The 20,783-nt window shown below is 41.4% G+C and overlaps 2 protein-coding genes across 12 annotated transcripts; one reads left to right on the top strand and one right to left on the bottom strand.

The window, feature by feature from the left end:
• Positions 1 to 252: 252 nt before the first annotated feature.
• LOC139109867 (uncharacterized) lies at positions 253 to 12,273 on the bottom strand. 11 transcript variants are annotated; one of them, XM_070669263.1, is made up of 11 exons: positions 12,068 to 12,273; positions 10,641 to 10,749; positions 10,237 to 10,403; positions 8,682 to 9,039; positions 7,274 to 7,600; positions 6,558 to 6,641; positions 4,148 to 5,477; positions 2,284 to 2,379; positions 1,854 to 2,206; positions 1,450 to 1,775; positions 253 to 1,308 (listed from the first exon to the last, which is right to left on the bottom strand). In XM_070669263.1, the coding sequence occupies exons 4-11, from the start codon at positions 8,711 to 8,713 to the stop codon at positions 992 to 994; spliced, it is 2,865 nt and encodes a 954-aa protein (XP_070525364.1). In that variant the 5' UTR covers positions 8,714 to 9,039; positions 10,237 to 10,403; positions 10,641 to 10,749; positions 12,068 to 12,273; the 3' UTR covers positions 253 to 991. The 11 variants fall into 11 exon arrangements, with proteins under 11 accessions (XP_070525364.1, XP_070525366.1, XP_070525365.1 ...); XM_070669265.1 differs by lacking the exon at positions 12,068 to 12,273 and adding an exon at positions 11,424 to 11,983 and having other exon boundaries at positions 10,237 to 10,398; XM_070669264.1 differs by lacking the exon at positions 12,068 to 12,273 and adding an exon at positions 11,424 to 11,983.
• Positions 12,274 to 12,764: 491 nt separating this feature from the next.
• Positions 12,765 to 15,327, top strand: LOC139109540 (uncharacterized). The gene is made up of 5 exons (XM_070668668.1): positions 12,765 to 13,110; positions 13,494 to 13,602; positions 13,714 to 13,911; positions 13,981 to 14,187; positions 14,269 to 15,327. Exons 1-5 carry the CDS (start codon positions 12,932 to 12,934, stop codon positions 14,323 to 14,325), a joined length of 750 nt encoding a protein of 249 aa, XP_070524769.1. The 5' UTR covers positions 12,765 to 12,931; the 3' UTR covers positions 14,326 to 15,327.
• Positions 15,328 to 20,783: the final 5,456 nt, after the last annotated feature.

The following is a 20,783-nucleotide window of genomic DNA, read 5'->3' on the forward strand; positions in this document are numbered from 1 at the left end:
CTTATTTTGGAAAAGAATAATAATTAAGCTGATATTTACTCTCGCGGCGTGAAGATAGCCAAACGAGACGATCAATCAGCATCACAAAAAAGCGGTAACAATAAAATCTTTACATCATTTTATATAGATATTGTTATACAATGCACATTTCGTAAATTTTTTTACCTACTTCTCTTCGTCGTCTAATTTTAATGGAATTGATTATAATATATAATTATATTTATATATATATATATATTGTATTTGTGTCAATATCGAATATATTATTTTATTTTTCTCTTTCCATAAATTATAATAAATAACTCTTGACTGTGGTTATATATATTAAACAAAATATTTTACAAAAGTAAATAGCTGTATGTTGCCACGTGTTCAATGAAAAGTGAGAGAAAGAGACAGAGAGACGTGTTACTACTTATCTATTCGAAAGTAACTAGACATTCTGAAGCCATTGCACGTGTCGTGTGTACGCGTAATCTTTGACGATCTCGCACCTTCTCTTCTAGATAAAAACATTCTCCATGCAGTTAAAGTTAATTAATGAAAAAGCAACGTCGTTTTCCGTTATCTCAAACACGATTTTAACGTATAAATTAGGTCTCGTAAAACGTTACGTAAAAAAATAATTTTTTTCATATAGAACAATGATGTCGCGGAAATAGCTTTTCACGTTGAAAGCACTTGGACACATCGGGTTGCGTTGAATCATCAATTATGTCGATTTACGTATGCGTAATCTGATTATGAAAGGACATTACACGTATGCGACGCTACGTCGAGAAACGCATTGCAGGAAGAGACACGATTATCGCCAATGAAGTCACGCTGGACATGTCTAGGAGGAGGGATTGTCGCGAACAGATCCTCCCTCTGTTTCTTTCAGTATTTAGTCGCTTTTCAATGTCAGAAGACAGAGTTTTACTAGGCTGAGTTGAGGTATCGAGAGAGGCAAGATGGTTGCTTTTTTTTACTCTCTAGGTATGGCGTAAGGTTACAAATGAGAACTGTGAGGCTGTTGTTCGTAAAACAGTACGTAGGCTTCACTGGAAACGACCGACCGTGCCGGCACGACTGACACTCGGCTGTCGTTATACTCATGCCATTCCCCCGAGTATGGGTGCTTGCAGTACGCGGTGTAGTGACCGGAGTACGTGGTGCCCGAGTGATTGGCGACTCCATACAAATTGTATGTGCAGCCCGGAACTCTCGGGGCGGCGAAGGCACTGAGATCCAAACCCGTCAATGGAAAGTCCACCATCACGTTCAGCTTGCCACGAAAGCGTTCCATAGGAGAGAAACGTTTTAAATCTAAGAATAGCATTAAGAAAAATACTCTTTCTAATTAAAAAAAATTTTAAGTTTTATCAATAAAATTAGTTAAAACGAACGTATAATAATAAAACTCTAATTTTCAAAATATGAATAGTCGATTAGTTTGAAAAAGGATACGAATAACTAAAATTTTCGGGAATTTCTGTATGCTGAAGCTCTTGGTGCATTTCCTTCTCATCTGACATCTGGAACATGTGGGTTTCTCGTCGCCGTCCAATACCTCTTCTCTAGTAAAGTGTTCCAAGCATTGGCTCAGTTTTACCGTACCGCTTCTGGCTGGTATCGGTAAGCTTAGATCCCAAAACGGATCGAGAGTAACCGATACGTGATCGCAGGAAGTGCATCGTAAAGATGAGCGCAATTGCCCGACGAATACGTCGACTATCGTGCTATCTTCGCTGCGAATATAGCGCTTCCAGCTTTCCACCGCCTTTTGCATATCCCTGTAAAACAATAACGTTAAATTATATGTATGCTGTAAACTATTAACGCACATATTTTGTAATAGCTAGCTCTCTTACGTGTAACTATCAGGTATGTCGCCATGTATGGGTGGTAGCTTTGTGGTGACTCTGTTCACGTCTTCGTGTAAGCCTTCGAGCAAGTATCTAAGAAACTCTTGAGCATCCTGTTGACTATAGCCCATAAAACGTGGTGCGAATCTCTGTATCTGAGACTTGAGCGCGGTCGTGTTCACTACGTGATCACCGCCCACCTCCCACAATTCGTGAATCACTTGGCTGAATGCTTTGATCAGGGCGCCTTTCATACTCGACGTTGTAGTATTTATGTCGGTTAGGTATTGCTCGTTCAGCAGATACTCTAACAGTGGTCTCGTGTTGCTCAAGCACTGAATCACGCTGTTCATGAAACACTAAAACGATCGTGTATACGTTAACGGGCCATAAAAATTCACGAGAAAATTGATGTTCGTATTAAACACGTGCTTACTGTGTTTCCAATATTCCGTAAACCGTTGAGGCCACATCGTTCGTCGCGAAGAGCTTGCAGGCGATTACGCGCCGACCTGTTAGTCGGGCTTCCTTCCTGAAAATCGTAAAATAAGTTACATTTTCCATAAATAACTACGTAAAATTATTATCAATTAAATAAATCGTTGCATAGAGTCCGTACATTGTTGCAACTGTCTTGAATCGTCTGTTTAAATGTCCGATCAATCGCTCATTCATTCTGATCGGCGAAAATATTGCAAGTCGTTCGATACGGGAAGGCTTAAGCGTTTCGCGATAAAACAAAAAAAAAACAATCTTGTGTTATACAAGTACAAACCGGTAACGCGTTAGATTTAGTAACACTTTGTTAGCTAAATAAAGTACAGGTACTTGTACGTCTTCGTTTGGTCATATTCATTACAATACACACATTTAAAATAGGCGAAATGTTGCAGCGCTTAATTTAAGCGAACGGCAAAGATAAAAATCCGATTGCGATCGGCAATCAACGATCTACAGAAAAGCGCAATCGCACGAGCACTCACCTGTGAATGCACAAAGGAAGACTGGACGATATGCAAAACCGCGGGTCTAATTATTGTCGAGTTACCAACGCGTGCCGAACTGATTCTCGAAGAGACGCGTTTAGGAGACAGCAAAGGTGTCGCGATACCGAGAAAAAAGGCGTAAGTGAGCACGAGGGCTGTCACCGTCCACAGACACCACAAGGCCCATCCTATCGCTAGAGCCAGTTTACACGCGGTGACTACTTATCTCGAAGAAATTCGCGAGTGATTAACAACGCTTGATTAAAACTTTTATGTCGTTATGCACTTATCTGTCGCACGCGCAATACACCTACGCGAAAAAAAAGCAGCGTCATTTATTTACGTCATGTCAATGAGTTATTTATAAGATGTTTTAACGATGGTGATATTTTGTGATATCATTTGCGGCTGAACAACAAAGATATAAGAGTACTTTTTTTTCATTTATATCGTCTTATGTTAAAATAAGAATTTCGATTTCTTCTTTCTCGGTCAGAAATAAACTCACGAACTCCATACTATTAAAAATAGCTCGGATACAGTTTGTAGAACAAAGAAACGTAACTACAGTTTATTATTCGTCCGAACCGATGCATTCCTGACTGACGCATTGAAGAATCATCGCGAAGAAGAGTACAAGAAACTCGGTCGGATACCGTAAATTACCGCGGCACACTGTGGTGCGAATCAGCTGACAACGTGCCTCTATCTCCCGGAGATTTCGAGAAGGAGAGAAAGAAAGAGCTCTGAGCTATTAATAAAATACCAGCGACCGACCGGCTCCGAAGAGGCTCTAGTTGGAGACGGCGAGAGGGCAAAGAGATTTCGTAATAAGACCGGGTGGAAAGTAAACGAATCGCATGACGACGGCACAGTTCTCTCCTAACGCGTAGGTGGAAGCGCGATTGAATCCGTACATCGATAAATGTATGAACAAATTTTTCAAAGTCTCTTTTCTAAAAAGAAATTTTCTTTCCTTTCACTAACGTAAGCGCTTTACACAGCAAATTTATCTTCTCTGACGTTTTTGTACAAAGATTTCTTTTACTTGATTCTGTCGTTGAATGTAAGCATACGTTATACTCATGCCTTTGATGCTAACGTCGTGTGACTTATGATTGATTTAAAAAAATTGGGAAAGCACGGCACAATATTGACCGATAAATTATGAAAGTAGCCGACGGAAAAAAAAATTATTATAAACTTAGAGATCGTAAAGAAATTTGTTAACAATTGATTAATAAAGATAACATTTAAACGTAGTCTATGCTTCTCTGCGTTAGAACACGTTACTTTCTTTATAAGCGCACTTACATATTGCTCGTTGACTCCACGATAGATACTTTGATGCGCCGTGGATGGATTCGTCGGTGACGAGGTCAGATTGCTGCTGGCGGTACTCGAGAAAAAACCGGGCTGATCCGTTCTCCTCGATGTCGAAGGGATGGACGGATCATCGCCGTGCGTAACGGACGGTTTGCCAGCTACGTTATCAATTGTTCCAAAGCCACTTTCATCTGTACTATTGGACACTTTGTTCTCTTCTTCGCCATCTTCGGGAATGTCTTCATCGCTGGTGCGATCGCGCTGCAGAAACGTGACGACTGACGCAACATTCTCGGCGTCGCGTGTTACCTCGTCGTTTGTTGTAATCTCAGGCTGCTTCTCTCCTGTCGCCTTGTTCTGAGCATTGTTATTGACCAGCAGCTCGGTGTTATGAGGATTAGTAGCGAGGTTAGTTAACAGATCAAGGCTACTAACACAAATCAAACCACCACCACCACCAGCGGCAGCGGGTGAGAGAACGTTACGCTTAGCGGGCGAGACCTCGTCTGATCGGTGGCGATGCTGCTGCTGGAAGCGGCGATGGCAATTGTTGAGATTATCATCGTCATTTGCGTCGTTCTCGTCCTCGTCCTCGTCGTCGTCTACGTCCCCGTCGTTGTCATCGTCGCGCTCGTTGTCGTTGTTGTTAATGCCAAATCCGCACGCGATATCCTCGCCGTTGCTTTCGCGCCCCGTGTCGCCGACGTTGCCGTTGTTGTTATGCTGATCGTCGTCGTCCTGGGTATCGTCGTTTTCGTCGTCATCGTCGTTCGGTTTATGGGTTACGTGATCGTCGATGGCATTTGTTACCTCGGCGAGAGACACGGCGCTGTTTGCGCGTGCATGTCCAACGGTGGCGAGCACCGTGCTGTTCCCAGACGGTCTTCTCTTGTTGGATTTGGACCACAGACCGGCCGCGCCGGTCGCCACGGATGAGGAAGACGACGACGAGGAGAGTGAGGACTCCAGACGGAGATCCCTGCGCTCAGCCTCGCGTTCGTCACCGCCGAACAATTCGTTTAAAGACGACGATGTTGAACGATGTCTCCAGTGATGCGCACTGCTACTGTTCCCCTGCTGTTGACGTTGAATACTGGGTACGTAGCCGGCTGGTGAGTATCTGCTGATTATGTCGGCGGCTGCGGTGGACGCATCGACAACGCTACGTTCCCTCGAAGATGATGAAGAGCTGGCCGAAGGACTTGATGTTGACGAAACGTATCTGCCACTACTGCCGGTTGTGCCGTTAACGATCGTTGTTGCTGCTAATGCTGAGCCACTGCTGCCCGTATCGCCGTACGACGACGACGAGACTGACCTGCAAAATTCGTCCGACATAAGAACATTGCGGTCATCGCGTTTCACCGGGCCCGTGGCCAAGGTTCCCTGCTCCCCTACCGCGATCTCTCGTTACGCAACGCGCGCGAGTATAGACGCCGTTCTTTGGTATCTAGCGGAGGGACGGTACGCTATTGAGATTACAAGCGTTTCCGTCGCCAGCAGACTGGGCAATACTACTTCTACTTCGAGGTTTAGAGGTTACTAAATCGGACCCGCGACACCGTTTGCTAAAGCACGACAGCCTCGGAACACCAACGCGTTCGTACTAGATATTTAAATATAATTCTTACAGAAAAATAACGCGGACCCCCGCGAAATCAAAAATTCTGAGTGAAGTGTTGTCGGAACCTGAAGAAGAGGAAATCTGTGCGACAAGAGCATCTGGAACGCGAACGCGCCCGCACACACAGACCGGGATAATCTCACGAGGTCAAGGTCCACGACTACATTCCGTAGCGCGAGCGTGCTTATTTAAAATCGATAAATGCGGCTACGTGCTTTTTCTCTCTCGACATAATACAGCCGCGCGAATTTTAATGGTGCTTTATATTAACCTCCCCGCGTCGCGTTCGACGGAGAAATCAGAACGACGAAACGAGATGTTTCGATTAACGACACCGAGATAGGGAACAAAGCTGTCCGACCCGGAATAACAGGTAGCGCGACCAGTTTACGCTGACCTCGACCTTTAACGTCGGCCTAATGCCAATTACCCAGGTCACATACGAATAGAGATGCACATATCGTGTCTGCTTTCGTAATTGAATTATAGTGACGTGAACGTAAAGGTGAGTGACGTGCGAGATATTCAAACACAGGTATCTGCAGGTGCAATCGTCATAAAAAGGTGGGAGACGTTATGTATTATTAAAGGAACAGGCATGAAACACAATTACTCCAGGAAGCTATTTGTAGAAAATTAATTCAAAAGCGTGAGCTTGATATTGATTGAAACCATGTCTGTTATAGACATTTTAATTTCTGCCCCGGTATATGCTGTGTCAATTGCATCACAATTTCTCTAAGGAGTCTACATCCTATTTTAAGGATCGCTCACCTTGCGGGTGAGCAGGTGGACCGACTGTATTCCGACGAGTAGTTCCTGCGGACGCTCGTGCCGGTAGAAGCCGACGAGTAGAAGCTGCGGGGTCGATCGGATATATAAACACTTTGACAAATTCTAATTTAATAATTTAAAAGCTGCCATCGGCAGCGCGCTGACTTTATATACTTATTTTCTGACGGTATTATCGGAAACGTTTAATCTTTCTGCCCTTAATTCGTTTTAATAATGTTTCATGTTCAGTCAAACCGCAATAACCGAGGGCAAGAAAAGAGTTGCGATAACACGCGACGTCTTACTCCTTGCATATTTAATTAAAGACGTTAATCGTCAGATTTTATGTAGACCGAGGTACGAAGGAAAAGTTTAGTTATGCATCGTTTAACATAATTGCAAAGTGCACACTTCGATTCGGTAGAACTTGTCGTTTAACCGTGTCCGCTTTCTCTACGTTGTTAATTTGCGCGATAAATATTATATCGATTAAACCACACAATCTTAATCCACTAAAAATTAAGTAAAAATATAATGTTTAACGAATAATTAAAAAAAAAAAAAATTATATTGTTTTATATACAACTTATGTATTTAAATCGCGGGGGGTGAACTGACTCGTTGACGCAATAGTCTCTCTGTGATAAATTTATCGAAAAGTTCTCTAAACTGCCGATAATTGTTAATTTCTCAGGGAGTACTGGCGAGATACTGACCTTCCTGGTGAGCAGTAGGAGCGCCTGTACTCCGAGGAAATGTAGTTGGAGCGCAATCCTGAACTTGAGGACGTGTAGAAGCTAGTGGGTCGGTCCAGAAGCGAAGAGCCGGTCGAACGGTAACTGTTGAACTTTGATGTCGAGCCGCCGATCGAGGGGGTGGTGGTGCTACCGCTGCCGGTTCCACTCGAATACCTCCGGCTAGGTGAATGTGGTGCCATTGGACTAGTGCTGTATGAAACTGCTACGGCGCCCGCTTGCCCGCCGCGATGATACGACATCGTGCACCGCGGGTCGCCGATCCCCTCGAGCTTCTCCGTCGAGTGCCTGAAATTCATTTTACTGCATTATTCTCGCGCGAATTCTTTTTTGTTAAAAAAAGTACATGTAAAAGAAAACAGATGTATAAACAGAGCTTTGCTAACAATATTAATTCTCCACGGTTTTAACTTTTAATGTGGAATTCAATTCTGTGATCCCTCAAGCTGTGGAGTGATAAGAATCTCCAGCGTGCAGTTTTTTTTTTTCTTTTTTTAATTCCCAACGACAAACAGAAACTCACGATATGCGTCAAACTTGATATTTTTATATTTTATTCATTATATAAAAGTAATGAATAAAATACAAAAATTAATTGCTTGAAATTTTTACTTGTTTTCACACTATTTTTCGACATTGAATAAACATTTGCAAGTGGATTCACACTGCACTCACGAGATTTATCGTAAAAAGTGAGATTTTCTTTCGACAAGTCAAGCTCGAGAAATGGAGTAAGTTTGATGTAGCCCGAAAATCTCTCCTGGCAATCTAAATTCGATGATCGTTCGCACTCCTATCGCGAGTCGGAATTCATTATCAGCCGCAGCGTGCATGTAATACGTGCGTTAACGTAACAGTTTTAACGAATACCATTATCGATAATTGCCCTGCGCAGTGATATAACACTGACCTTCGTGACGCGATTGAAAAACCATGTGAAACGTAAAATGGAACAAAACAGAGCACCGCTTTCGGCAGGCTTAATTCAAGCTTTACCTCCGACCTCGAGTTTCTCGTTCGAGCGTATCGTGTCACCTTGCCCTCCTTTTCTATGGAATTTCTCCTGAGATTGCTATATCTAGCAGAGATACGACGGTCCGTCGAGAGTTAAACGCGTCACATTTTTGAAATATATAATATCAGCTTAGAAAGAAATTGTTTTTTTTTCTCGAAAAGATATCGTAAAATAAAGCAAATGACGTCAGTAAATAGAAAAAAATTTTTAACAATAAGCGCTGCTTGAATGAATTGAATTTGAATCGTACATTCGAAATTTTAGTCTAATAAAATGAACACCTAAGTCATTCAGGCAGCGTTACTATTATTACAAGTCTTGATCCTATTCATCTTATTTTGCAACATAGTTCACCGATGATTTCCGCAAGAGACCGTCGTAAACATCGAAAAAATGTTTCGCTGACGAGCGGAAGAGACGTGCCCGCGATCCTGCCAAATAACGGCGTCGATAGGACGCGGATGTGACGGCCGAAGGAAGGGAGGCAATTTTTCTTCCGCAATCTGGCAGCCGTCCCGCTTTTCCGTCGGAGGCTGACGCGCAGTTAGCACGCCGGAATCCAATATAAACCGTGTCGTTTCGGATTTCGTTAGGAAGCGCCGCGCACCCGCTATGCAACCTCGAAGCGGCGAATCGCGAGACGTGGAGGTCAGTACGGGATACTATAGAGAAATATCCGCGCAGGATAATCTCGTGTCAAGGGTACGTAAATCTGAAAGCAGAGAGGAGATATGAATATACAAGTCGTTCAAATCTGCGCGGGTGTATCGTAAGTGATTAAATACTCGAGAACGCTTGAAAGATTAATGTTCCTTGGATGAGGAACAACAATTAGGAGAATCGCATTAATATACCTGACAATGAAACCCGTATTAGACACGTGCCTCTGCCTCCCTCATTTCGAATAAAATTGTCGTCTAAGGATTAATAATGGGATATTAATGAAGGGTGCGAAGGGAGACAGCCAGTGGGGAAGGATGGTAACGCACATTCCGTGACTCGGATGGATTACGATACAATTAGCTTACGCAAGACGCGACAAGTGTATCCATGACATAACTCGGTACGTCGCGTTAATTAATTTCGACAGCGGTCTCTTTATCGTTTAACTGCGAGATCTAGAAAACGGTGTGGATACCTTAAGATATAATCTTCAATATGTAACTCAAGGATATGACTTTGGACTTGCGTGAGTGCCGGAGATTATCGGAAACCTCACGTATACGTTTGCACGACGCGAAAACAGGCGCGCGAGGTACCGTTTAAAATTCTGTTCAATGTTCTGTAAAAGAGGGAGAGAGACAGACGCGTTTGAGCGAGAAGAGTGTCGCCGAAGATCGTTCGATTCGTGCACACGTGCGCGTATCGACGACCTTAAGGCTTCGTTGAGAGTACACGCCATGTAGAAGCGGATAATCGATATTCTATCGTCCACGCCGAGGACATAAACGAGACGGAAAAACATTCGCTCGCGTATCCGTCTCCGTACCGGATACAGCCACGAACGAATGTCTCCTTTTTTTCGTCCCGGTTTTTCGCGATGCGGACCGACAGACGGGGGAGAGAAACGGCGCGTGCAGGGTGGAGATCGATGCTTTGAAAAGTCAACGAGAGACCGATAGAAACGTGCACGTATAGGCGACATCCGTCCTCCTCAGTCTCATCCTTCGAGTCGTGAAACGCGTGAAATTTAAGTGGTCCAGCGCGGGCCGTGGCCCGCGATACGTAAATAACTTTACGGCCACGCGTTTCTCTGCCCCGCGTGTACACCTCTCTCCGCTTTCTTTTTATATCTCCTCCCGCGATCTCGAAAAGGGTGTATTAATAGTGCGCAGGAACTATGAAAATTTTTGGCCATCGGGTCGTCGCTTCGAGATTCGCTTCGGCAAAGAAAATCCTGGGTGCTTACGTTGCTACGTAATGGGAGTCAAAAAAACTGCACGGTCACGACACGACCTCCGACCTCGCCAGAGTCCAGACGGTGCGGAAATCGTTATGGAAATCGGACGTCACGGTGGGAAGGCGACCGGCAGACTCGCTGCGCGTCACGATCGCGAATCTCCAAAGCACGCTGTCCTACCAAGAAAAAAAAAGTTTTACTAAAAATACAAAATTCAATTATCTGAATCACAGTCTTCGAAATTATTTTTTGGGGATTTTCTAGATAAAAAAAAAAAAAAGAAAAATCTTATTTCTAATCTTGAGACTTTCTCCATATTTCTTTTGCAGTAAGAACGCTTTGTACTCTAATTGAATTAATATTTAACGTGTCTGCCGTGATCAATAATAAATAAAAATTTAGAAGATATATACTTGAATTTAAATGTCAAGTTAGATTCCAGGACTCTGTGTTTCTTAAAGGGACAGTCGGCTCGGCGCTACTTTTTCTTTTCTCTGGAAATCTTCGCTGGTAATCGCACACCTAAAAAAAGGAATCCATGAGACCAACGTTACAATTATGAACTGGGAATATTAAAGTTGTGGCTGCCGCAAGAAACAAACTTGCGAAAATTTGTAATAATCTAACAAACCCCGTGTTAACATTTGAGATTAATAAATCATATTTTTCGACTGCGCCCAGGACTTTCTCTGCGTTCTTTTTTCTACCTTTCCCTCCTGCATATAATTAATTATTTGAAGTCTCATTACCGGTTCTTTCATCTCTCATTCCCAGAGAAACCGTCGTGCGGGACCACGACGTCTGGCTCGGCAGTGCGTTTCCATTTCTCTTACCTTCCTGTTTTTTTTTTTTTCTTTCTTTTTCTTTTATAAATAATTTGTTTCGGACGCATACACGCGGCGGGGCAAAGAGGGAAGGGGAGGGTAACCGTCGCGCGCGCGTATCGATATCCACGAATATTTTTATCGAACGCGTCGACGGCCGGATAACCTAACCCCCTGCGAGGTCGGGGAACGGCTCGCCCCCTTTGTGACGCAAAAGGAGAAAAGGAGAAAGACGGAAACGTGGAAGTCACGCGAATCGCAGATGCACGCACGTCACGAAGATCGTCTCGATGCGGAAAAGCGTCGTGGTGAGAGCCGATCGACGAGGAAAAGAAATAGGCCACGAAGGGCTCGAAGGGACAAAATACTCACAACTTTGACGAGGTTGCACGACGAGGCCAAGCTGGGGGTGAAGTCTCGGGGAGGTAACGAACACTCCGGGGAGAAAAGATTCGCTCACCACTCGCGATATCTAACGACCGCTCGCGTTATTCCGCCGCTCATGACCCGCGCGTGATTTTCTCCCGCCGGGGGGAGGCAGAACCGAAGAGAACGAACGAAAAACGAAAAGCGAGAAGTCAAAGGAAAGAGAAGAGACCTACCACGGGCGGGCCGCGCTGGTCACGAGCGGACGCGGACGCGGAGAGCGCGGTGCGACTGCCCGTCGTCTACGGAGAACGGTAGGGAGAGGTGGAAGGAAAGGAGGCCGCGGTGCGAGGGGGGATCGCGTGAGCCATCCCGACGGTGGTGCCGACGCGGTGACGTCACCGCCGGGAACGTACGCGCTCCGGATTCCGACGACGGTGTGTCGGTAACGGGCCGCGGGTGAGACGGCGGGGAGGAGGCCGCGATCGATTCCCTCCACGGACGTCGTTTCCCGGCTTCGCCGTTTTTTTTTCTTTTTTTCTCTACGCTCGCTCTCGCGCGCGCGGGCGCGCACGGACAAGGCGGAATGCAGAACGGCGGCGACGTCGCGTCTCGCGCGGCGCCGATATTCCTCATCGGACGTTATTTACCTCTGATCGAGATCTCCTGGCGCGGGCAACACTCCGTGGCTCGTCGAGCCGCGAGATTATCGGCACTGATATACGCCAGCAATGCGCGCGCGGACAAAATGGCGATGCGTGGCGACCGATTTCCGCGTTGACAGTCATCGGCATCCTTCGCGCGTGCGACGGCGGCTGGCGACGACGGCGGTGGCCCGAGCCGCGGTTTGCGCAGATGATTATGCGCCGCGGGCGGCCCCCGCGTATAACCCCGACATGGCGCCTTGGTCGCGAACACCCGCCGGAAGTGGACGCCCGATGCGGGCGCCGCTGAAGATCGGCGGCGCGAAAAACCTCGCTCGTTGAAAACGAAAAAAATGCGAGTTGCTAATCTGTCTTATAATTACCTTTTCATAGATTACGTTTACCCGAGATTAAAAGTAAAAAACTATATTTAATGTTTTTTTTTATTAATCTCTGTTTTATCCAAATAGATTTTTTTTCGTGAGACTTTTTAAATTTCCTTTAACCCTTCGACTTTTAGAATTTTAGTTTATTATATTTTACACAGTCATATTCCCTTGACGTCGTAATTATCAATCGTGCTGAAGATAAAACACTGTTAATTGACAATTGATAAGATAACGATTGGCTATCGACGAATCCAGCGAAAAGATAGTATATTTACGAAAATGCTACAGATCGCGAAAGCATTTTATTGTCACGTCAAATTTTGCATTCCATCCTGCATTCTACGTTACACGAACGTATAAAAATTACACTTACAATTTGTATTCCTCTAGAAAACTGCATGCGAACGACATCTACGTTGCGCGAACGCCATCGTAATTGTCCATTGACTTGTTAGAGGTTAGAGGTACAAAATACGGCCAAATGTCAGCGAGAGCGAACCTGAGGAAGATGAGGTGTTACGATGCGACGATCGTTGTGATTTCGTTATTTCTAATATTCTTCTGCGACCCGACGTCATCCGAATGTACGCAGCAGGGACCCTGTATCTGCGTATTACCGGACGGCCGCTATTACAATGTAACCGGCCTCGCTGATTCAGAGTTGGTAGATCACGAATTGTTAACCTATCCGTCTGATAGTTTTCCTTTGTTTTTGCGTCGTACAAAATGTCTAATATTGCTTTCGAAAAGAAATTATGAATATACGACTTCGCTCTTTCGCGGCAAAACAGCTTGACAAATTGTTTAAATAAATGTAATTTTTTTTTAAGTTTTTTTTATGATTTTATGCATAAAACAATTTTATATTTCTTTATTCTTCTTATTTTTCTATAAATACAGCATTCGTCATTTTTTACACTTTTAGTATTTAAGTACTGGACACTCCATTTATCACATATCTAAATGTCTTCAATATTTATTTAAAACTTATCTGATATTTGTAAAATAATGTATAAAATATTAATTGGTTTATTAATTTTCAGACCATTTAGAGATAGTAAAAATAATTTGACAGTATTATTTCATCCCTGCACAAATGTACAAATGTTACTAAATAACAAAACATGTGGGCAGAATGGACAGAAAGTTTCAGTAAGTTCTATAATTTTAGAATTTTTATTATTAAAAAAAAAAGTCATGGTTTACTACAGGTAATGCAGTATGCTTTGCAGTATTTTAATTAAGTATTACTTATTTTTGCAGCTATGTATGAATAATACCCTTACCTTATTATATGGAACAGTAGAAGAAACACAAATGAAATGGTCAACTGAAGGCAACTGTCCAACTTTTGAAGTGCACCATAATGATACCAAATGGATAATAGATATTATATGTCAGAAGGAAAACAGAATAAGTTTCTCACTTGATTATCCACTTTCTCCTAGCTCTAAAACACATGTAAATATCAATAATTTGATGTATTGTTGCAGCAATAGTACATATGTATAAATTATTTATTACTTACAGAGGTTAACATTAGCATCATCATATGGGTGTATAATACAGCCAGAACAAGGATTGTCAACAGGTTCTATCTTAGTTATTATATCTTTTGCCATTGTTGTCCTGTACTTCATCAGTGGTGTTGTTGCATTGAAAACTTTGAGAGGAGCAACAGGCAGGCAAATGGTGCCCAATCATGATTTTTGGTGCAAACTTCCCTCACTAGTCAGAGTAAGTGGCCATAATGCTTCTAATAAGGTGATAACAGTTGATATTTTATATGATTAAGAATATTGTATTATCATTTTTCAGGATGGCATTGTCTTCACCTTTAATTGTTGTCGAGCAGGTAGCTACGAAAGAATATAATTTGCGGATATACGACGTCTTTGTTACATCGTTTCGATTTAATATTTATAATATAAGTGTGCGATTGCAGTTTAGTGTATCATAAGTCGTCCATCTATATTCAAAATTATTTTTCTATCTATACTATCTTTGGTGTTACAGTAAAACTGTATATTTCTTGAAGCTAATAGAGTTTATAATAGTTAGAAATATTTGCTTGCGTACGTTAATTTGATAATTTATTTACAATCGGTTTACTATGCATTTAACATTGGTTTCATTACTCGTTTATCATATTAAAAAAGCACAGTATATACATTGCAAATTGTGATATGTTTAATGCGATGCTACGTGCCAATGTTTTTGTAAAACAGATATTTCAATATAATTTATGACATAAAACCAATTTATATAATGTGTATAACTGTTGCAAGCTATACACATAATGAACATCTCAGAACAGAGGAAACATGATTTACACACCAAAGAATTTGTTAGTCTTTTCGAACAATGAATATGTTTGTTTGAAAGTATCTATCAATGTACATTTAAAAACCACGGTAAAAGCGATTGTGAATTACGTAAGTTACTAATAATGTCAGTAGATATTTTGACTGCAAGGGCCTAGATGTTAAGATCGGCCATTCTCACAAACATATTTTTCTCCGTAAAGATTTTTCTCCATAAATATATTTTTTATAAACTTTACTAATACTAGTAAATTTTCAAAAGAAAAAAAAATTAGGTTTTTGTACAATTAGAGTATTTTTGATCTCTTCTATACAACAAAAAGATATTGTTCAGTTATATGTAGGCGCTTAGACCCTTGTATAGTCGGTAACGACATGGAACTGGTGATAATGTGATGTTTTATTAACAAATTCTCTAATAATACAAAAATATAAATATCTACATAGACACATTTTATATATCGCTTTTTTATACTTCTACGTGTGTACGCGTGTAAAAAGTGATTTACTTGCTAATCGGATTAATATACCGCTAAATATGATGAAACAAAAATTATTCGTTATTTACATTCCTTTGTAATTTCCATACTAAAAATACTTATTGTAGTGTGTATTAGTAACATTTTTCTAAATTGTTTGAACTGCTAATTTGACAATCAGATAATAAATAATGGTATTTCAAATGAGATTTACAGCCTTGGATAAAAGTGTTTGCCACTTAAATAAAATCTTGGTAACAAAAATTAGTTTTTATTAAATTTAAAGTAACTTTTACTTATATAGGCTTTACTTAGGTGGCAAACACCTTTGGCCAAGGCTGTAAATGCAAATTCATGAAAACACGCATACGCTGTAATGACTTATTTTCGCATTTACAAGGAGCAGTATGATTTGCCATACATTAAGTATAAATTACGTATTTTAAAATTTACAATTCTTACAGCATTTTCGAACTGGAACACTTATTTTACATATACATTATTAAATATTAAGTAAACTTACATTTCTACTTCGGCAAAAACGTTTACAAATCTAAAGTCGAGCTGTTACCCTTTTTTTTTTTTACAGGTTTCTTATCATCCATTGTTTTACATATTTAAACTTTAAATTCAAATTAATATCTTATTATTTTATCTGAAAGTAAAAAAGGTAGATTATAATTCCAACATTTTTTAATTTATACCTCGTGAATCTGTTAATTAAACGCAGTCGAAGCTCCTTACAAAACTCGACGCCTGATTAAAAGTTGTAAATAAAGACGTAATCGAGAGAAGCAAGCGTGTAATTAGTTAATGAAAGAAAAAAGACAAGACAAAAAAAAAAAAAAAACAGAAGAGGAAATAATAAGTCTGTTGCAATGACTTGTTATATTTCAGTTCTCGCTGACCGAATCGCGAAATAAGTCCGACCATATCTGTTCTTGTTGGCGAAATCCGGTACGAATATTTGTTAATCGGACGAATTTGCGAAAAATTGATAGCGCCGCATATTTTGCGTTGCGGATTAAAAAAAAAAAAAAAAAAAAAAAAAATACCGGATATTAATCGCTAGAGAACGCGTGCAGAGCAAAATATGCACATTTTCCATCCCGTGCAATATGACGGGGTCACAGCTCGGGATGCGAGAATGATGCAACTGCTGCTGGGGGTCCGCGATTCAGTGATAAACAATCGTATTACCGCGTGATATCTCCATGACTCTTCGCTGGTGCAATCATCCCATGTTCTCTCTTTTTCTCTCTATATTTCTTTTTTTTTTCTTTCTCTCTCTCTTTCTCTCAATAGTCTCTCACTCTCGCAAACAACTCAATTCTCGCCATTCCTCTCCGGCGACTGATAACGCGATTGCTACACGATGAAAGCATGGATCTCTGGCGTGTATTTAGAACGAAGTATCAAATTTCATCTCTTAACTTATTCGTCGCTCGTTACAATTTCAAAATTTCTCTTTGTCTCGCGATTATATTAAATAATAAATTCAGACGTAAAACGACCGTGCAGGTGACTCGCGCGTCTAATATTTTATTACGCGAATAGGCATTACATTGTTATTTATTGTCGATCGCGGTCGCCCTATATTCGGCTGCTCTTTGTAAAATTCACCTTCGTCATAAAATTACCAAAAATTAATTATAAATTCATGCAAGGTCCGAACAGGCCGAAAGAGGGGAAAGCGTATAATCCACGTTTAAATGCCACAGTCACGTATAACTGTATGCAGTTCGGTATGCAGTTTCAACGACGCCAAACTGCATCTTCAGTTTGCTTAATTCGCATGGGGTTGTTCCGCACGGATTGTTCGCGAGGGAGCATTTTGTTGAGATCCTGTTGTTTTATTTTATTTTATTTTATATTTTTATTTCGTTTAATTCTTTTCCCGCTACCATTCTCTCGCTACAGTCTGTCCTTTCCCTAGAAATAATTTTATTTCAGCGAATAAAAAATTTTCTGCCGCTCAATTTTCTTCGAGCCGCACGTTGCTCGCGAAAAATTCCCAAGCGCTTTCACGCGTGCAATTTACGTATGCGGTTTCAGGGGAGAAAGAAATAAGAACCGACCGGAGAAAATAGTAGCGAGTATCGGTTGCATAAATCACGACGGACCTTCTCTATTTTTCCGAAGACTGGCTCAGGGGCAAGGAAATGCGGAACATGGTACTAAATTCGTAAAAGTTCATCGACGAGGCACGCTTCACATTCGGCTGGTTTCATCCTCACATTGGTACCTACATCATGTTTATTTTATACGTGGAATTTGTGTTTTCTCAAATGAGCCTTGAAGCAGCGCGGAGCGACTGCTCAAGAAACGCAGGTGTTCTAAGGAATGATTAAATTGTTATCTTATTGATAAAGTGGGTTGTAAAATATTAAATTTATACATAACGAATCGACAGCCTGTTTAAAATTAATAGCTTATTTCAACTTAGATTTAAATCCTTAGTTCACGTATTTTTAATAAAGCCACCGAAAAATAAAAAAAAAAAAATAAAAAATATATTTTGGTCGCAAAGGAGCCTACATCAGGAGGAGAACATATCGTTCGGAAAGATATTAACCGAGCGTTTTATGGGGATCAGTTTCCGGTCTACTGAGAATATCGTTCGGTTAACACCGTCGATATCGCGAAATGTTTTGCGCTTCTTGTGTCACAAGTCGATCGTATTTGCGGTATCCTACCACCGTTCGCAATTCCTGGACCTTCCTCGAGGGAGATCTTCCCGTTCTGTTCGGAAATCCTGGTACCTTCTCTCTCAGCGAACATAGCACGGGACTGATGCAGTTATTGAGCGCGTTTCGCGCTATAAAACCTTGCGGGCTCCAAGCGCCATCCGAGAATCATTTGCGGATGATTGATGTCGCCGCGTCTCATCTCGTAAAACTATGTATTTACGTTATTTAAACGCCGCAAAATATAAGAAACGTCTTATTGCTTAACGTCGATTATTTTAATATCAGTAGAACAGTTCAATATTCGTAAGCATCAAAGTGAAAGATCACTGAAAGACGGCCACTTTCGATCTAGATTTCTTTTTCTTTCTTTTTTGAAACAATAGAAGAAAAAGAACGGGAAGTCTATGTTGCGCGTAGTGCGATGACATGTTTCGATTTCGCTTTGTGAGCTGTCTAACTGTAGCGGATACTTGCTGGTATCGGCAGCTTTCAGCTGCGACCGAGAAAAATACGTCAACATCTCGTTAAACGGGGGTAGTCTTGTCTTATCGATAAGAGTGTCAGTACGAACGCGGCGGGGAAAAGAGAGAGGAGGCACGCCGATATACTGGAATTAACTGGTTACGCGTAAGTGAACTCGAGACCCCACCGAGGCGGCGGGAGAGTGAAACGAAAAAAAGCTGGAGATAACGCTCACATGATTCAAGGGAGATAGAAGAAGAGAGAGAGAGAAAGAGAAAGATAGGGTATCGGATCACCGAAGACCGGTCTCCGACGGCTATTTCAAATTTATCCGATGGTTATTACTAAATAAATGTAGTTCTAATTACAATTCCATGCGATTTAACGGGTATGCTGCCGCCGCCTCGCATCAATATCACATTTGTAATACTGGTATCGGTAAGCTTCTCGGAAAGCGAATGAGACTGAAATAACCGGGGCATCCTAAACAAGCGGACCGTTGATTTTCCGGGGGACGTAATTGTTATGCGGAACTAGATTAATTGCCGTTCGATCCGGTTAAAACGGCCCGACCGCCTCCCCATTGTTCGCAGATAACGACCCATATTTCTTTCTCTCTCATTTTTTTTTCTTTTTTTCTTTTATAATATCTCTGAAGAAACTGGGTATAAAAACGTGTGGCGTTTAATAGCGGCGACTTGTTGTTATGTCGCAAAAGACAACTTTGCAATAATGAAGTTATTTTCCACGCTGATAAGATAACGCGGTCCGCTGGGGGTACCGGAGAGTCAGATGATTTCTCGTTACTCGATGACGCCTGACGATATCACCCAGCTGAATGACGCACAGAAACAAGCGTTATTATTTGGGCTGACATGCGAAAACAATATACGCGCGAATCATCCGCTTTATTGGCTTTAAACGAGGCACGTAATTACGGGCTGATTTAATAAATCGAATTAATTTGTATAGGAGTATTGGTTTCGACGAGATCTCTGACGATGTCGCCGTTCCCGCTTACTTTGTACGCCGTAGCGAAATTTTTTCAACCGGTGCCTCGATCTCACCGTGAACACCGATAAAACGACTTATGCTCCACGACGTCTCAGATATTCAGTCTTAATCAAAAGTGTTTGCCACCTAAATAAAACCTCGGTAACGAAAATTATTTTTTATTAAATTTGAAGTAACTTTTAATTATTGAGGCTTTACTTAGATGACAAACACTAGCAAAAAGTTTTATCGCCTTAACAATAACGTCTCGTTAAATACCTAGCGAGTAAAATATATTTGAAATTTTAATTATCAGCGAAATTGTTTTGCCGAAATGAGATTTAATTTATCAAGATCGCTGGTACAGTCAGCAAATGGTTGTACCGAGTACTAGGTGATCGATCGATATTGTTCGAGACAAGACTATAACCGAGGGAGGGCCCTTCTGTGTTCTTTTCAACGTCACGAAGTGCCTTGTCGCTCTGACGCCTGTCTTCTCGCGATTGCACTTTATTCGGGTCGATGCTTTTGAGAAAGGGACGGCAAGAAGACGAGGGTCTGTGCTCTGGAACCGGACGCAAAATCACGCTATCAGAAAAACCGACACGAAGCTTTCTTCCGCTTTATCTTCTGCAATCTCCCTTCGAGAAATAATCGAATAAATTAAGATAATGGTTTTATGCTATTTTTATATTTCTGCAATGCACGCGTTTCTCGTTATTATCATCAGGAAGAGCTCGCTGTTTCAATACGAATTTCTCACTAAGTGCCAATTTGTTAAATGACGCGAGTAACACGAGCGAGTTTCTTCCTGGAGAAGTAATTTGCGATAGATAGCAATTGCGAGATATCTCATTTTAAATTTGTGAAAAATTTCCGAGCAGCAGAAGCAAAATTTTGCATTAAAAAATAAAAAAATTATATGAGCATGGCACACGTAAGCAATAATTAAGTAACGCAAGAAAAAAAAAATATATTTTGAGTATTATTAAGATAATGTGAAGTATCGTCAATGACCGATAAAATTTTGATTATAAAAACAAAGGTCCTTAAACGGCTGGTTAGATAACGCGAATTTAAAAAGTGAGTTGGTGAAACCGGTCCTAAATCGATAAGAATGACGCACGTTATTTCGTTATATTTAAAGTGTTATACCAGAATTCTTTAAAATGAAACAATGTTGACGGAAAATATCCGATTAAAATTGAAATTGATCCATTGCGATTAGATTAGTGTGGCAAATATACACATTAATTATCCGAAGGCGTTCTAAAAATGCGTATTCGAGCAAGGTGAAGACATGCGTGGCACAGAATATGTTACACACTCGAGCGGTTTTTCGCCGGCGAGCGGAATGAGGGAGCACAGTCAACAATTCTCTCATG

The sequence above is a fragment of the Cardiocondyla obscurior genome, linkage group LG18, assembly GCF_019399895.1.
Source record: "Cardiocondyla obscurior isolate alpha-2009 linkage group LG18, Cobs3.1, whole genome shotgun sequence".
In the NCBI taxonomy this organism is placed as follows: domain Eukaryota; kingdom Metazoa; phylum Arthropoda; class Insecta; order Hymenoptera; family Formicidae; genus Cardiocondyla; species Cardiocondyla obscurior.

Excerpts from the sequence above, each read along its gene's own strand:
- LOC139109540 (XM_070668668.1), top strand. The coding sequence starts at position 12,932 with ATGTCAGCGAGAGCGAACCTGAGGAAGATGAGGTGTTACGATGCGACG. Across the intron at positions 13,912-13,980 it reads CTCCTAGCTCTAAAACACAT|AGGTTAACATTAGCATCATC; the intron begins GTAAATATCAAT and ends TATTACTTACAG. Across the intron at positions 14,188-14,268 it reads AACTTCCCTCACTAGTCAGA|GATGGCATTGTCTTCACCTT; the intron begins GTAAGTGGCCAT and ends ATCATTTTTCAG.
- LOC139109867 (XM_070669266.1), bottom strand. The coding sequence starts at position 8,713 with ATGTTTACGACGGTCTCTTGCGGAAATCATCG. Across the intron at positions 6,642-7,273 it reads TCCTACTGCTCACCAGGAAG|CTTCTACTCGTCGGCTTCTA; the intron begins GTCAGTATCTCG and ends TCGACCCCGCAG. Across the intron at positions 1,309-1,449 it reads CCCGAAAATTTTAGTTATTC|ATTTAAAACGTTTCTCTCCT; the intron begins GTATCCTTTTTC and ends TGCTATTCTTAG.